The 18635-nt window shown below is 40.8% G+C and overlaps 1 protein-coding gene across 2 annotated transcripts; it reads right to left on the reverse strand.

Annotated features, from left to right (window-relative positions):
• Nucleotides 1–256: 256 nt before the first annotated feature.
• On the reverse strand, nt 257–18470 carry tbc1d19 (TBC1 domain family member 19). 2 transcript variants are annotated; one of them, XM_022764101.1, is made up of 21 exons: nt 18270–18470; nt 18033–18105; nt 17856–17901; nt 16182–16257; nt 15905–15979; nt 15414–15477; nt 14303–14349; nt 14095–14205; nt 13806–13878; nt 12683–12721; nt 9757–9869; nt 8219–8293; nt 7968–8030; nt 4942–5026; nt 4733–4777; nt 4400–4432; nt 4170–4279; nt 3991–4082; nt 3297–3412; nt 2986–3056; nt 257–1880 (listed from the first exon to the last, which is right to left on the reverse strand). In XM_022764101.1, the coding sequence occupies exons 1-21, from the start codon at nt 18363–18365 to the stop codon at nt 1806–1808; spliced, it is 1578 nt and encodes a 525-aa protein (XP_022619822.1). In that variant the 5' UTR covers nt 18366–18470; the 3' UTR covers nt 257–1805. The 2 variants fall into 2 exon arrangements, with proteins under 2 accessions (XP_022619822.1, XP_022619823.1); XM_022764102.1 differs by lacking the exon at nt 12683–12721 and having other exon boundaries at nt 258–1880.
• Nucleotides 18471–18635: the final 165 nt, after the last annotated feature.

The following is an 18635-nucleotide window of genomic DNA, read 5'->3' on the forward strand; positions in this document are numbered from 1 at the left end:
ATTACACTGTTCAATTTGATATGGTTTGAAAACGTAACCTCACAGTTGTTGAGTCATTTTATATCGTCAGTAATGAGAGCTCATAAGCAAAACATCAAACAGCTCGCTGTCGTCCAAACACTTAATAAGCTCACTGTACTTGATACGGCTTTCAGGGAGAAATCTTTCAGCGATGGCCAGCCTCAGTGTGTTGATGGACAGAAGACACATCACCCTGCAATGCAGTACAACAGCCACCAGGAGGGACTACCGTATGAGCCAACTACACAGCAAGTAATAGCTGTCTCAGGAGGAACAGACTTCTGGGGGCCAAAGGAGGTGCATGACTGATAAAAGAGTCAGCCGTGGGAGTCCTAGTAAACAGGTGGCAGATGTAGCAGGAACCGGGAGACAGGGAGAGACGAAAGAGAAGAACAGCAGAATTCGATACGAGCCCGCAGAGGGGGCAGCAGGGAGGAAGGCAGCCAACAAACGAGGGAGGAATAGAGCAGATGCTACGTGTAGGAGGAGGCCTGTGAGGAGGGGGCAGACGTTCAGGTCCCTCAATGCTGCTACCTGTCACTTACTCATTCTGCCTTCTCTAGAAATGCCTATGGTTATCTTCCAGAGTACAGTACGCCCTGTCCAAATATTTACCATGTCACATAAACCGAGAGAAATATTCAGTTGTGGAGCAGGAAGGATCAGTCAGCTTCTACTGAGATAAGACTAACTAAAAAGCTGTCAAACAATTCAAGGTCTAAGTCTTTAGATATGGAATAGAATAAAGTGGAGGAAGTGATTCAACAAAATTAGATTTTATTTAAAAAGATGTGTTATATAAGGTTGCAATAAACATTAAAATGTGTTTGATGAAAGACATTGGCATTGACTGGCAAAGCGTACTGTTAATGATTCAGAAAAAATGATTTGATTGCATTTAAATCATAAGGTGACATACACTGTCTTTTTTTTTTAACAGGACAAAGTAGGTCAATACATTCAGGCTTTAAATTCATAATATCAATTGAAAAACAACCATAAAATGTTCACAATGAAATAAAATAAATAAATACTGGCACTGAAGGTGCTAAATGTCCCTAAAGAGTGCAGTAATATGCAATTCCTTCATAAATACAATACATTATGTGTATACACAGCAGCTTCTAATCATATGGGATACAGTTTTAATTCAGTTTGTGTCTTTTGATGATTTCTTTCAACACGCTGGCACAGACTAATGCTTCCAATCTCCTCATTCATCAGCAACAGCTTTATCTAATAGTGTTATAACACGCAGGAGCCATGGAGCAGAATAAATTGCAAGAGCTAATTAACACTTCATTAGCCAAGCTTGGAGACGTTGCTGTTGTTCTCTCTCGCACTCTGCTATCGCAATACAATTACTGCTGCATGCAACTCATCTCCTAATGAGCTTCTCAGCTGATCCTAGCACTGCTGTGTGTATCATCTTTCCTGCAGAGCATATGGCTTATGGAGGTTAGCTTAGCCTTACTGGTCTGTAGGCTATACTTACATACTGTATAATATCTAATAACATGATACAGGGTATTCACTATTTATGGTACATACATGCTAAAGAGGGGTTTGGCTTTGCTTTAACCACTGCAGGATGAAGTGTGCAATGCCTGTGTAGGTCTGCCTTTGTTACTCCTTGATATCCCACACTATTGTCCAGCGTTTCTTGATAGATGATTAGTCATATTGGTGTGGTTTTGGCATAGCAAAGTGGTATTTCTATAGTGTCTCTTTATCCTCCAAGTGGTATGTACATACCACGACTCGTCCTGCAGGCTCGGCGCTCCTCAGATGGCGGTGGCAAATAGAAAGATCTGGATGAGTGGCATGACCTTCAGAGTTGAAAGGTCAGCGAGGACAGCCTGCAGTAAAACAAAACACAAATAAGATTTGTCATCTAAATTCACAACCCTCCTTACCACAGCAATTTTACCTTAGCGCCCCCCCCCCCTCAAGCCCACGAGAAGGGCTATAAAGCACACCCTCACTCTTTCCAACAGAAATCTTTAAGGATTTAAAAAAAGAACCACACAGACAGACACGCATAATGATGATGCAGGATCCTTGGGAAGCGACAATCCATGCTTAAAGAGTACACCGCTCCCCACCCTGTCCTTTTGGGATGGGTGGAAGATTAAATTTAGGGACCCTATCATGTTCAGAAGGAGGGTTTAATATTTCAACGCTGGGCCTGAGGTTCTAAATATAAGATAAGGAGCAGTGTGTTATGATACCTTCTCTCTCCGAGGGCAGGTGGTAAATGAGCAAGCAAATAGTGCCGGCCAGTATCTTAGAGCAGCAGATCTTCCTGTCGCCCCGTGCGTCACATTGTAGTTTAACCCCATCACCCTCAGGGGAAGGGGGGGGGGTGAAAAGGGGAGCGAGAGAGGCGAGTCATCGTGTGGTTTACTCTGGGGTTCAGTCATATGATAGTGGGACCACAGTATGGGAGAGGGTGTGGTATACAGTGCAAGCATGCACAAGAATTACATTACTGGTTACTGTAATCATGCAACATGAGTTACAGTGCAGAAAGCTAATTCTGGATGCACTCATTAGTTGTGTGTTTGCCAAATTTGTATTGCAGAGGTAAAGGTTATTAACACGATTCTGCACCAAAAGATGTCCGCTGATCTTTATCATGGCTAGTCTGACAGTGAATGGATTTAATAACAAGCTTGTCCCTTTATAAGTGATTTGGAGATATGGAGGCAGAGGACTCGTCGGCACAGAGAACGAGGGTGAGGGTTCTTAATGTCTCGTTTTTTCAGACATGTGAATGCAGGACACTGGGTTACTGGTACTGGCTGGTCATCAACGGTTATTTACAGCCTTTCAGGTTGTGGGCTTCAAACACACACACACAACACACACACTCAACACACACACACACACACACACACACACAAACACACACACACACACACACACACACACACACACAGGTCCAATGTGAAATGACCGTACTTCAGCTGAAGCCAGTGACGTCACTTCCATCAGGTTCTCGGCACGGAAGGCAAACACAGCAGCTGCTAGGACTAGAGGAGGTGAGTGTAAGCAAAGAAGAGAGAAGGAGAAAAGACATGGAGGGGTAATATAAGAGAGGGGCGGGGGATCGCACATGGGGAAAGAAGAGAGGAAAGAGAAGGATGAGGAGAATGGAGGGAGGAAAGCAAAGGGAATGAATGAGAAAACGAGGCAACAAGTGTCAGTCATATTATAATCACTGTATGACAAATGTCAAGACAGTTCATTGAGTATGAGCGCAATATGCCTACCTGCAACTACCTCCAGTGAGTCATATCCCAGGATACGATCCCAGAGAAGGAGAAGCTGGTCAGTAGACAGATAGCCAGAAAAGGCCCGCACCATCCACTTAAAGGCAATACGCAACCTGAGGACAGAGACGTCACATGATTTTGCATCAACACATTGTCGAGGACTTCAAGAGACTGAGATCTAGAATAAGCAAAAATAATACTCTGAGGGCTAACCAGGGAAATTCAGATGTAACACAAACCCTTTTAACTCTTTTCTCAATTTTTTAAATTAAAAAAAAAAAAAAAATTCCAGGTATGCACCACAAGATGGCAGTAGCTCACAACTGTAGGTCTGCAACAAAACTGCAAAACCTCAACAATAAAATGCATTTGTGCAGGGTGGATGTGACTCATGCACCTTATACCAACAGCTAAACATAGAAATACCATTTATTCTTAATGTCCCAGATGGGAACAGAGAGAGAATGACAGAAGAAACAACAAAATGCATCATTTATGGTCACTCCATCTACTTGTTATAGTTATAACTTATAATTAAAGAATACAGAATAGTCATGTTTTGCTCTTTTGACTGTTGTACGAGTAGATAAATAGTTAATGTCTGCAGCTGAATTTCTCCTTTAAGCCCATTGTTCAACAGTATTGGCATCACATCTCCACCACTGGTGACAGCATTGTGTGGGCTACTCACGGCTGTGCGCCAATCTGTCGGAGGTGGTAGAACAGCTGAGGCAGGTGGGTCTGGAGCAGCCGCTCAAACTGCAGGCACAAAGACACTATACCCTGCAGGAGCACATGTGTGACCATGTTAAGCAAACTGCATTGTACAGACATAAACACACAATATTTTGACCTTGAGATTTGTCTTACCGAGGGAGAGGAGGAGATGGAGTGTAATCTGAAGAAGTAGCGGATGTACATTTCCCTGAATACACTGTACAGCTTGGATGGCTCGTTGTATAGGAAACACAAGGGTGCCACTGTGGGACACAGTCCACAAATCCACACACACACACGCACAAGTACTCTCTGTTATATCCTGCTAATTCTATGTTTAGTAGCATTAGCACAGCACGTTGAGAGGTACAAGACATACTCACCATACATTGAAAACCCATGGAAAGGGATTACACCTGTTCAAATGAGATTTTCAAGTCAGTGCTATTCATACACATTTATTCTATGATCAGTGCAACTGAGCAACAAATATATTAGTCTTCAGTTGAAACTTTCACATTGAAAATAACATAATAGTCACATAAAAAAAGTATGAATGTCAGCCTCCCTCTAATAAATGCTGGGCCTGCTCACGTGAAATATACAGAGAATAGTGTAACAAATAGCTTGTCACGTCAACACGTAAATAATTTATTCAAATTTCCTCTCAATATTAGGTAATTAAAAATTATTTTAATGTCAAGATGGAGGCTCACCGTTGGGAGGATAAACAACAGCACACTCCTCATCTCCCACTTTCCCTGTAAGACAGACACACAAAGAAACTGATAACCAAGTCTGCGGCTTCCCAGTGGTGTGACGTGTCTCTAGGTGTGTGTGTGTGTGTGTGTGTGTGTGTGTGTGTGTGTGTGTGTGTGTGTGTGTGTGTGTGTGTCCTCGGTGAAGGGCATATCAATCATCTCACCCAGGATGTAGGATTTAGGAGGAGTGGCGCTGTTGTATTTGAAGTGCTCCAATACGGCAGTGTCCCGGGAGAAACACAGCAACACCTGACAACACACGTTTGGAATTAAACATGCTCAAACAAACACACACACACGCACCAACTAAATTAACTGACCCTGCATTAAAATTTTACAGATGAACTTACAACCTCAAGAAGCATTGTCTAACATGTCCCTAACATGTCTCTTCATGTCTTTATTGAACACAGCCATTAAAGTCTCACCATGCTGGCGGGAAAAAACAATGTGAGTTTAATAACTGATTGAACCTCTTTTGGCAGCAATAACCTCAAACCAGCTCTTCTGGTAGCTGCTGATCAGACCTGCACAATGATCAGGAGGAATTATGGACTATTCTTCCTTATAGAACTGCTTCAGCTCAAACATGGATATATGGTGTGAGCGGCTCTCTTCAGGTCATCACACACAGCATCTCTACTGGATTAAGGTCTGGGCTCTGACCGAGAGGCTTGGAGTGCAACCAGGTACCATGATTTCCATACAATTGACTCATGAACAGAGATGTTAGCCAGCTGTTGCTTCCTTTTTTTTTTTACCTCATTAAGCATCTGCGTTGTGCCTTTGTGGTCATCTTAGCTGGATGTCCACAGAAATAAATTGTCTCCATTAAACAAGATTGTCTGACTGACGACTGATGAATATCCAAACTCTTTGAGGTGACTTTGAAACCATTTACAGCTTCATGCAAATCAACAATTCTTGATCGTAAGTCTTCTGAGATATTTTTTTTTACAAGACAAGGTTCACATCAGCAGATGCTTCCTGTGAATAACGAGGTTAAAATTTATAAATGTTCTTTTTAGAAGTACAGAGTATCTCTAACTCAAAACTCCAATCTGGTTTCACTGGACTCCAGGTTTGATAACTCCTGACTCCAGTGAGCTTTTGTTGATGCCATTAGCCGAGGGGGTTCGCATACTTTTTCCAACATACACTGAATGTTTGAATGATGTTCTCAATATGGACAAAAACACTGTAATGAGTTGTGTGTTATCAGTTAAAATAGATTGTGTTTACAGTAACTTCAATGAAGATTTGACCAGATTTTAAGACAAATTTAAGCATAAATGCAGATAATTCTTTTTTTCTTTCCACTGTATATGGATTACATGCTCAGTGTGTAATATTATCATTTCCTGATGACAGGGGACAGAAGCGACTGTAGTTAATACACTTTTATTTGTTCAAGAGACGGAGATGGCTTTGAGCAGCCTCTTGAGTAAGAATGTCATTAAAGCAGCACACCTGGATCCAGCATTTCAGGATGTACTGAAGCAGACAGCAGATGAGTAACCTCAACTAGTTCTACTTATTTCACAGAATGACCGTATAAGTGGGAGCTCTTTCCATTATACTCCCATTTCTGTGTCATTTTGGGAACAGATTTCATTTCCACCAACCACTTAAGATGAATTACATTGGGGGGGAGGGGGATCATCCGTCTGAGCAAAGATGAAACGGTCAGCAATTCATAAAGCCTTGTTAATGGTAGAATAGGAAAAATGGCAGCAGATGAGGACTACTGCGCGTGTCTACACTGCTTCCTGTCTGACCTTGACCACTTTTTCGCCGGTTAGAGAAACTGGGTGGTCTACTGCTGAACTTGAAATGTTTTTGTCTGTTTGGATGGATTGTATACTGTGAGGCATTCTCTCACTTTATTCTTCTTTGAATATCATTTGAAATGTGAACGTAAATAGGCTACTTTGCCTTGATTGCCACAGCTCAGTACATGTTCTTTCTACCTGACAGACATTTTTTTCTGGGTAGCAGGTGAGGACACACTGATCATCTATTTCCTGGACTGACATGTATTTATTTTAATAAGCCTAAATGTACACATCCTAAGTGGCAACAATGTGACAGCTCTTCAAACATTTCTGGCAAATTGCACTTCTCGAGCGCTTTTGACAACTTCCTTTACTTTATTCCTTGCATAACTTCTTGAGATCATAATAGCACCTGTGTGAATCCACGCTCTCCCCACATTAAGTAGATTGTTTCACTGCCTAGTGAGTTTATCATTAGTCAATATTGACAGGGATACCGGAGCTTTGTTCTTGCTACACCTGTGTACTCACTGGTTAGCCACCGAGGAGCATGACTTGTTAACAGCTGCTGAATAAACTGGTTGCCAAGTATATTAATGTGTTTATCAGCTTAGGTCCAGCAAACAGTGCACTGACAACCAGAGAAGCTAATAATAACAGGTTCTATCCTTGTTAGGGCTGAAAATGTACCTGTAGATAAAGAGGAATGCTGTCACACAGTAATTTGCCCTTACGTGACCGAGAACTGACACAAGTTGAAATGTCAAACAACTCATTATTGATGTTTAAGCTCTTATCTAGTGGAATGGAGAAGACACAGCAGTGATGGTGGTTTTAATTCTGAACTGTGGTTGTATTTAAAAGTAGTGGGAACATCCACTTGTGCTAATTTCCAGGAAATAAGGAAATATCATGTTAATAGACACAAATGGCTTTCGAGGTTTTAACTATGTTGCAATGCTGACTTATAAAATAGAGGAAATAAAAAGCAATTATAAAAAATCTCTTTAACAGTTAATGACAATCATTTCAGAGTCAAAGTTTTCCACCTTCACTGCTACTTGCCCCAAGCATGATATCCAGTTTATCCAGTTAGTTTTAGCAATTAAACATGAGTGATTTCTGTATTTGTGTTCTGACTGGTTTGTCGTGGGAAAAAGTGGCTGTCACAACTTTACAAGCACCAACTTAGATTCGAAATGTGTTGTCAGTTTAGGTTGGTTTGCTTATATTACCCGGCTACAGTCATTAAAATCTGATCAACCCACTCTACTCGGTCCCAATGAAACAGATTTGCATTTTTAACTGTCTTTAACTTGACAGTTTAAGTTTTCAGTGGCCTCAAGCAGGAGTAATGATGTGGTGAGTAATGAGAGGTGGGAAGCTGAAATGGGGGAAAAAAAAAGAGAGCTCACCTGATAGAGGAAATCTTCAAACACAAAATAGTAGTCATCATTACTTGCGGTGAGCTTCACATCCTGGTGGGCAGGGAAGAAAAGTACATTATGCGTACAGCTTATAAATCAGGAGAGAAAAAAGTTAAAATAGAGGCACTGTGAAACTTTGGTGTCATATTTTATGCAGAATAAAATTCTCCTGAAAACTCAACGTTCAAGTATTTGTTTTTAACATCCTGCCTGTGCAGTTACACAAACATGAACGATACCTTATAGATAAGGTTGTCCACCAGCAGGTCATGTTGTATGACTCCAGCCTTTAGTTGTTCATAATGCATCACATCCTGGAAAGGCAAAGATCCAACATGTTTCATGTGCACAGTAACTTGCATGTAGATCACATCCAAAGCCCAGTGTGTGTGGTTCACAAATTACACTGTTGGAAAAAAGTTAAATCTTTTATGCAATTTTCTGTACAAACTTACTAACTACCAGTGTTCTGATAAATATGGTGAGTAAAAGGGAGTTTTCTCTTATTATTAAAAAAAATCCATCACCCTCTTTTAAGTCAGTTTTAAATCAACATTATGTATTCTCCCTGACAGTGACGGCAGGATTGAACCAAGCTTTAAGGACGGGTATTGTGTTTCCGACCACATGGTTAAACTCAAATGTGTCTCCGGCTTTAGACAGGTTATCATAAATGAAGTAAGAAACAGTCGACAGGGTGGACGGAGCAATAAAAACGTCCTCTGTGGCAGTTGTGAAGAACCTTGGCAATGATCAGTGCTGCGGAAGTGAGGAGAACGGAAACAGAGATCATTTTGACAGCTGAGAAACCACTGTAGTGATATGGACAAAAAAAATGGATGGGGGTTAAAATAAATGTTGCTAAAATATTTAAAGTTGATTATATATCTTGTTGCTATTAAGTGAAAATGTGATTCACAGCAGTTCACCCTGGATATATTTCTAGGGAATAAAATCAACCTGAAATCAGGCACAAAAACAATAAGTTTATCAAACAACATAGGATTGGTAACCTTTATCTCAGTAAAATATTTCCATGCCATAACTGCAGATAGGGCAGAATAAATATAAGCCTACCAAAATATTAGTGTTTTCACATCAAGTCTTTTCAAAATGTTTGTGAAGCAATGGTTGTTAAAACATCATTTTGAAGATGCAGGCAAATCTGCAGTTAAAAAGTCAGACAATGCACATGTTGTCACTGGCCAACTCTGACTGTTTAATGTGTTTGCCCTTGTGTCGTCCAGAGCCACGGTGACGCTCTCCAGGCCTCAGTCAGGTCCCCGTAACTCTCCCTCAGAAATCAATCTTGCTATCACAAGTATTGTTTTATCGACTCTGCCTCAACAGGAGACTCTGGAGCCCAGCGTTTACACAGCACTTTGCCACACAGGCAGGCGGTTGCTCTGTTTGGGCTAACTGTGCTAAATCGCAAGCATTTGATTATCTTAGCAACTGTACACATGGCACAAGCCGCAGCGAGCTAAGATAAACAGCGCAGGGTCTAATACACTGATTATGTAGGACATGTAGGTCAGCTGGTGATCAGTATGTTGGTTTTTACTGTGCAGTGTGAATGCCAGGATACCAAGTGAATTGTGCTGTCAGGATTCTCCAATGAAATAAGTAAAAAAAAAAGACCTGAAAATAGCTGCAGCTGAAAACTTGAGATTGTAGTCAACTTTGGGAATCCCTGAAGCCGTATGTGGACGGCCCCTTTATGAGTGGTGTGCAATTCAGCGATATGTTTGTGTGTCTGTGTATATGCCGAAACTACCGGTGGCTGGTTAGTGGAGTTCAGGATGAGGGCCCACAGGTCTGCCCGGAGCCCGGTGGAGCAGCCCTGCCTGCTGTACTGCTGTGCTGCTGCACTGTCCTGATCCACAATCACTAGCCAAAAGAGACAAAAAGTAAAAAACAGGAGAGAGAAAGAGAGGTGTATGCATGAAACAGAAAGGCTTTTTCAGTCCACCTTTCTTCATGCCCATATGCTTATTCGCTTTCTTGCAGTGACTTAGATGAGAAGATCGATACCACTCTCATGTCTGTCCGTCAAATATGAAGCTGGAGCCAGGAGATAGATATCTTAGCTTAGCTTAGCATAAAGACCGGAGGCAGGGGAAGACAGCTTGCATGGCTCAGTCCAAAAGTAACAATGTCTGCTGGACAAACTCTTTGCCAGGAGCAGTGACTTCCTGGAGTCTCCACTGGTTGCCTGGCAAAGCTCACAGCGATGACAAGACTCCAGGAAGTCACTGCTCCTTGCCAAGAAACACTCCAGCACACAACCCCCCCCCGTAAACTGCAATTTATCATTTTTATACTCACTTCTTCATACGGATTAAACAAACAAGATACTGAGAGTTGGTGAATGTGTTTTAAAGGTGCTGATAACATAAACAAAGTTCCTAACCTAACCTGTCTCTAGTCTCTATGCTAAGCTAAGCTAACCAGCCGCTGGCTCCATCTTTTTAGTGAATGAATATGAGTGGTGTTGATCTTCTCATCTAACTCTCAGCAAATAAGTGTATTACCTGAAATGTGGAACTATTCCTTTAAGTTATTTATTTAAACCGATACCAAAGACTTATTGGTTTCAGCTTCCCACTACTGATGATCTGCTGTGTTTCTCTGTTTTCATCATCATTGTAAATTAAATATTTTTGGATTTTTGACTGTTAATTAGAATCTGAATTTAAAGCAATCACCTTGTGGACCATGTCACTTTGGGACATTACAATGGGCACTCACTTTTTTTCTGACACAATACATTATTTCAAAGTTATCAACAGAATAAATGATAATAAATATAATCATCATATCCAGTTCTCCTTATATCTTAAAATGAGACTTTGAAAGGAGAACATATAACATATAAAAAGTTGAATTCATATGCAATTAAACACATCATTGTTTGATGCAGAACATTCAGGGGTTTTGTCACGACAGTCATGCTTGACCTGGTATGACCAGTGGCTTGCGGGGCAAATGCTAGCTAATGATAGCAAACATTAGGTCAACTTTGCTGCCTAAGCAACATTACTCAGCCAGTTTACTGACTTTATAACTCCACTTGTTCTACTGTGTAAGTACAATTCTAACATTTAGCATTATCCCATAATTGTCATGACCACTGTCTAGAAATTACACAGTCTCATTTAAAGTATGAAACTATGAAGCTAAAACAAAAATCTAGAGGAGCAAAGAACATATAAAATCCTGAAAATTAAAAGTCGGACCAATCTGAAATCTGAACGACAACGATCAATAGAAAGGTCTCATGACTTTCTGGCAATATGACATAATATGTACAGACAGGAGTAACCCAGAATGGTACAGAGCCAACTGAATCACCTGGGAACAGGAACACCTGCATGTCTTGAATGACTGCAAAACAACAGGCAGGCGGCTCAACTCTGAAACTGTGAAGAGGTTTGTTTTCTACATGAGGACTCGGAAAAGATCAATTAGGACAGAAATAGAACATCTTTCAGCTGAGGCTTGATACATGCAAAATCATATAATCGAGAGAAATACTACATATTAATACACACATATTAATCTGAAAACGTTGGTGTGTTGCTCAGTCTAACATGTATGTGTTTGGGTTTCACGGCGTTGCTCAGTCATAAACACACGTTCACAATTTCAATCTTACCCTCTGAAAATGAATAAACATTTTTAAAAAATCATAACATAGACATTCCCATAATGGGGATTATTACATAACTTTCAAAAAAGCACTCAGGCACATGCTGGAAGCAAACTCTTCAACATCTCCATTCTGCCCTAAAGCTGTGTTTGCAACAATAGACAAAAACACACAGCCCTTGACTTGCTGGCCAATCATAACATAAACGAACACACTCCTCGCCTCTTAAATTTCCTATTTGAGTGCACTTAACACTTGGCCTGGAACACAGCTCAACATTTGAAAGCCAACACGCAGCCAGTCGAGGGTGAAATAGTGGACAGGGAACTTGTCGCTGTGTATATAAAATGCAGCCTGTGTTTTTCAGACTCTTGTCAATAGATGTCTGATTGGTGTCCATAATGAGGTTGGCGTTTACACTGGGTTCATAGCAGAGCAATGAGTTAAAAGTTATAGTGCCCCTCTTACCGATTACTGCACCTGACAGGGCAAAGAGTGGGATTAATTAATGGAAGGAGCTAACTTTAGGTATTTTCTGTGTACATGTGGTGGTCAGTGACTGAGTCAAACTTATATTTCTAAGAATACTGGGTCCGCTATTCTATACCCTCTACTCTTTATACGATTATCTTTTCATGCACCACACTTTTTGACATTTTATACCAGCTCCAGGTTTCATTCTTTTAAAATAAAAGAAGAGAAGAAGCTAAAGTTTCATGTAAAAATAAAAACAAGATCTCTAATGGTCTAAATTAAATACAAATATAGACCATAAAACTACAAACAAGGCAGACTCAAGGCAGGAACTGGAGCCTAAGGTTCCTCTACTTAATACTGAGCTAAAGAGAGCAAATACTGACTCAATCAGTAATACTTATGATCAGTAATTAATAATGATAAATCATAAAGTAATGGTACTCCTGGTAGCCTCTGGTTCAAAGGTGTGCCGGGTACTTGGAGGCCCACATTTATATATTTAAATACCTCAATTAAAGAATCAGAACAAACAGAAAGAAATTCAACAATTTAAAACCAAGAACCAAACACTTACCTTTTTTCCCGATTTGAACATACTCGTTTTCAAACAAGTCTGCACAGGGTTAAAAAAAAAAAAGAAAAAAAAAAAAGAAAGAACAAAGCTGATTCATCAGTAATGGTCTAATGGATGGCGGTGGCTCAGTTTTTCAAACTAATGTTATCTCTTTGATTTTAAAACACAGAGATTGTAGATATGACTCTATTTAAAGCCCAAACACCAGACTGCAACAATGTCAATATCTGAACTTAACAGAGATATTGTTTTGAGAAACCCCAGACAGCCAATTGGCACAGGAAAGGAGCGCACGCTGATACGAGGCCAGTGTGGTTTAAACACCATTAAAATGCAGTGCTCATTAGGTAAACACATTTATTTCAGTAGTATTTAGTTCAGAATATTTCTCAGTAATCACTTTAAGCAAATGAAAAGATATTAAAAAGCTGCTGAATGTTTGATGTAAGCAGTGATCCAAACTTGTTTTATGGAATTGTATTACCAGTCACATGATATGTATTTAATAGAATAAAGTCCTCGAAAAGCTTCAGAGGCCACTTAAAATATATACTGTCCAAACCAGTATCACAACAGTCAATTATTCAGCTATGACGCAATGTCCAGCATGCCACATGTGATTTTGACAGTACGCAGAAACCATTAAAGGACCAGTGTGTAGGATTTAGTGGCATCTAGCAGTGTAGGAGAACCTACGGTGGCCTTCAGGTAACATTAAAACGCGAAAGGCCGTCTCTAGAGCCAATGTTTGGTTTGTCCCTTCTGGGCTACTGTAGAAAGATGGCAGTACAACATGGCATGCTCCATAGAGGAGGTGCTGCTGCCTATGCAGATACAAATGGATAATTCAGAGCTGATGAAAACAGAACGATTCTTAGTTTCAGGTGATTATACACTAATGAAAACATACCTATGAATATTATATTCAATTTCTGCCAATAGATCCGCCTCAATCCTGAACACTGGTCCCCTAAACTAGCTGACTTATTAAAGGAATAGTTCGACATTTTGGGGAATAAGCTCATTTGTGTAGCTCCCAAAACTATTCCTTTAACTACTGTGTAGTTAAACTGTGCTTGAACTGTGTTTAACCACACATGAAGAAGTGTATTTTTGTGAATACCTGGATGTATGTGTGCATGGTCATCAATCCCCAACTGCCCTGTGGTCAGGTTCAGCTCTGAGTAGGCCTGTCTCTGAGAGTTCAACAACAAACAAAAAAAACACATTTGGGCAGGTTTCAAATCCATTGTGCATCCATTTCCGGGGCAGCGTAATAGGATATACTGTTATATGCATTGAACTCACAGTGAGGTCGCTAATGGACAGAACATCTGCAGATGGACACACACACACACACACACACAAACACAAGCAATAAAACTGAACCAGATATCCACAGGGATCCCTACCAGCTGTGGGATGTCCCTGACATTGAGGGGAACCTGGATGAGACCCCAGTGGCTCCTGGCGTTCACGTCCTCGCTGCTATCATGGTTGGGGTTCCGTAAACTGATTAACACCTGTGTAGAAAGCGTTAATGTAGTACATGTAGTTCGCTGCTCTTCTTTAACACAAGCAACTGTGCTGAATGTTGTGAGCAGCAAAGAATCTGCTTACCTCCAGAAAGTCTTTGGGGGCATAGACGGGCCTAAAGCGGCTTAAATCTGCAGAAAAGACACAAACACTTGAATGCATCTCAATAAAACATTAGTTGATTGCACCACTTACGAAGGACACTTCTCCAGATGACAAATGTAGTCAGTGTTTACATATGCAATTTCGGAACAGGTTTAGCAGCTGTAAAATCTAGACTACACAAATGTATCCAGCCATGAAGTTCATTTCATCAACTTGAACTTGGATTTACTTCTGAATGCATTCATGACAGTTGACTTCCATTTGTGCAGGCAGAGCTGGCAGCTTCTACAAAAGTCAAAAAGGCAAAGTACAGGGCAGCTGAGGCGCATTCAGCCTGCTTTAAGTGGGACTTCCATCTGCCGTCTATGTAGCACGGCAGTAAATTTAAGTGCCGTGTCATCCTGAGAACGAGGGCACGTTAAGGTTTTGGACGGAAGGAGGGGTCCTGCTCGTTATCGCAGCTCCGTCCAAGGAGTCTGGACAGCTTCTATATTCACAGCCCAAAGTGTTTATAGCCGGGGGACAGCACACAGTCCTAAATGTTATTATACACCGCTGTGCTGTGATAGCATTGTTAGGACACCATGATTACCATGTACATGAGCTGGCTTGAAGTGCAAATGGTTGGTTCAAGTATTAATATACTGCATACTCTCCCCTTAAAATCTACTTTTAATATACACTTAAGCTGGGAGGAGAACTATCAAATTCGCCACTGGAGGAGGCAGCTAATAATTAGCACTGTGGTTTTAGTATCAGTGTGTCCAAGCAAGTATTGTTTTTTTTTTCTTGCCCAATGGCTGTGATTTGAATCTTAATATAAGCCAGTAACTATCAGTATAGACAAAAAATCAGAGAGCAACAAGTGGAAACTCTAGTATTTAATATCTACCTTTCATGTTGTTGCAGAGTAGAGCAAAAGATATACAGGCTTAAGCAAACATGAAGTGGTAGATCTCCCTCAGAGATCAGCTAATGTTAAATACACCAGTGTCTGAGCGAGGCAGCAGTTTACATCAACACATTAACACTAATCTTTCATAAAAGGCAGATTGCACAGGGCCAAAACCCCTGGGTAATGTCTTGAGACCTGGTTCATCTGTGCCCATCTCATTCCATTTGTTGGTGAGCTCCTTCTGCTCCACTGCAGGCCTCTGTGGAGTGGGCGGAAAGAACGGATTTCAACATACCAATGCCACACTGCCAAAACAGAACATATCTTGAAAATGTCACATCGGAAATGTGCTTCTTTGGTCATAAATAAAATCACATGTGCTCAGAACTGAATAATAATACTGATAAACAGATTTCAAACAGCACTGCCTGCTTTTTATCAGTCTAAAGCTAAAGGGGTTATTGCTAAGTCTATCTCCACAGGGCTTAACTAGCTCTTGGCTGCTGTCAAACTTAGCCGCAGGACTGAAATGATACAGGCTTAAGATGCACTATGCAAAAAATGATGCTAAAACAATGACACAATATGACAAGAATGCAAATCTTATGAACCCCTGTGCAGTATAAAAGAGTAGAATTAATTGAATTAAGAGCAATTATGCTACGTAAGCTGTGATTGACAGCTACCATGCGGGCCAGCGGCACTCCCAGCTCTGTACTCATGCTGTTCAGGCTTTTGAGGACACGCTTCTCCCAGTTGCCCTGTATAAGAAAGCACACACACACACACACACAAATTTGGCTTCAAACACTGTATAACAAATAGGTAACTGTTAAAAAAAGAAAAAAAAAAAGAAAAAAAAGCAGGCCACGTCACGGAATTCAGCAGCCAAAAAAGACAAGAGTTGGGGAGGTAGAAGAAGAACAAGTGAGGAGTGATGGAGATAAGAGGAGACAGACTGACCTGTGCCTTGCGCATGTAGGCCAGCGGCTCTTTGAGATGCTCTGGAGGAGCCGCGGGATGGCCCGGGGGCAGCTGGCTAGAATAAGCAAATGGAAGAGCGGTGGCGAGGAGCATTACAGTACAACAGAAGAAGGTCTGATCAAGTAAACACATCAAAACGCCACTGTGTTTTTACCAAAGGGCTGACAGATATGAAGGTTTGAAGCCAATACATACACAAACAACTTGCTTTTCAAAACGATATGTGCTTAATAAAAGTACATTGTCAAACCAAGAGGAAATAAAATGTTCTGATTATTCTTCTTTTTTTTTTTTTTTTAAAAAAGGCAGTTCGCCACCATTAGTGCCCTGCCCTTGAAGCTCAGATGAGTCACAACACGTCTCCACCAAATGCAGCTATTGTCTCATGTCTTTTCAACGCTAAGCATGCTCAGGGCATATTGAATGACTCAAGGTCTCAGCGCGTTAAACAACATCCAACCTAATCTAAACACGTATAAGAGCACATAGGGCTGACTAATGGCAAAAACGAGGCATTAGTCAGTGTTATATGTCGTCTTTTAACAGCAAAGCATTAAGCATCGTATGTCTCAGTCTGAGCCTCGAGAGAGCAACGAGGTTATGTTACCCTTAAAGGTAAGAAACTGTAGTTGAGGAACACAAGTTCTCCAGCTATTTAGCCATTTGATTCTAATAAAGATACGACCTAAAAGGCCACATAAATCTGGATTATTATGGTGTAATTATCCATGTTTAAAGATTATCACTAGGTAACAATTTCTTCATAGCCTTCATTACAGTGTTTTTTTGTCAAAACATTGCATCCAAATGATCCATATAACACCAAAAACTCTACACACCGCCCAAGAATGTGCGATACTTTCATAAGCTTTATCCTAGATCTTACACACATATCCCCCTCTGTTGGGAACTCCTACTTGATGATAGAGAGGTTTTGAGTCGTCTCTCTATCACACAGTTTGGGTTGTATCTCTTGATGTGAGTGTATGTGAACGTATGTTGGTGCAAAAGCTTTTAATATACTTTTCGTATACAGTATGTTGCTTGATGAGCGCTATGGTGCTGGTAAGTAGGAATGTGTCATCTCTGTGGACATTTGATGAATCAGGATCGTAATACTTTTTCCTTTTAGTGTACATACACAAATACATACATGCATAAAAGATTTGAAGGGGCTTAAATGTGTTAGACATATTAACCCAGATGTTGTAGGGGAAGCTCAATCAAAATAATTTCCTCCACATGCATGAGGAAGCATGAGCACGGTTGTGAGCTGATGTGTGTCTGTGCTTTGAATTAACGTGTTCAAGATTTGGTCAATAGCCAAAACAGACAGATTTTTCCTCTGCATCTCACAGACTAATGAGGCAGATTAGTGTTTCCATGCTTAATAAATGAAAGAAGTGAGCATTTACTCTCTTATTGTTTCCTGAAATGCACAGGGAAAATTCCTAAGAGTATTTATAGATCTAAGTGCACAATGTCAGTCTACAATAACTAAATGTTGAGAATTTCGTGCATCATTTGTAATATTTACTAGTGTGATATGGCCCAGTTACAACAATAATAACTGAATTGAAACCTAATAGGTGCCACTACTGTGCGTATACAAGTGTGTCTGTGTAACACAATTTTAGACTGGATATAACTTACACGTGCAGCTCTCTGTACACCGCATTCTGCAGCTTTTTTTCCCAGCCTGTAAAACAGTGAAACACATTATCATCACACAGACAAAACCACAATAATAAGTCACTTCTTCTGTTATTACTGTGAGGATTGAGCTGTGGCTGTTAATGTGATGCAGGAGCTAAATAAAATATGACCCACCTGATGTTTTGAGAAAACTGCGTACGTCCTCTTTGAGAGACTCTAGTTTTATCTCAGGTTGATGTAAACACTCCTAAATATTGCATTGGGAAAGAAGCAAAGTAAAACTGGACACTTCATACGTATGTACATTGCTGTATTCTCGCATTAAGATGAAATAGAAGCACAAATGCAGGTGTACGCGACACTCTGAGGTTTACAGCAACCTGCTCGTTAGCCACATGCTAACCTACTCACTTTGGCTTGGCTCTCTATCTGAGAGTGTAAATGGCTTCCCTTCAGCCGCTGCACGATCTGGGCGATGGTCAGAGATAACTCGGTGCCCTCGTCCATCTTCTTTTCCCAGGGTTCGTTTACCTTCGCGTCTAAAACACCACAGTTTCATTCACTGTGCGCTAGCAGCATCCAGCAATGCAGCAGCAGCCACCACCACCTGCACCCCCGCCCCTCCTCTGCAGAGGTTACTTAGCAACTGAGGACGGTCAGTGAGCGTGCAGGGGAAACAAGGACCCGATACTTCGGTTCCGAGCTGAAAATGAGTTCCGGGAACAAAATCAGAGGGTCATAATTTTGGATTTCTTCCAAAAAATTAAGGGTTAGAAT

This window comes from Seriola dumerili, unplaced genomic scaffold, assembly GCF_002260705.1.
Source record: "Seriola dumerili isolate Sdu_G_001 unplaced genomic scaffold, Sdu_1.0 BDQW01000531.1, whole genome shotgun sequence".
Taxonomy (NCBI): Eukaryota; Metazoa; Chordata; class Actinopteri; order Carangiformes; family Carangidae; genus Seriola; species Seriola dumerili.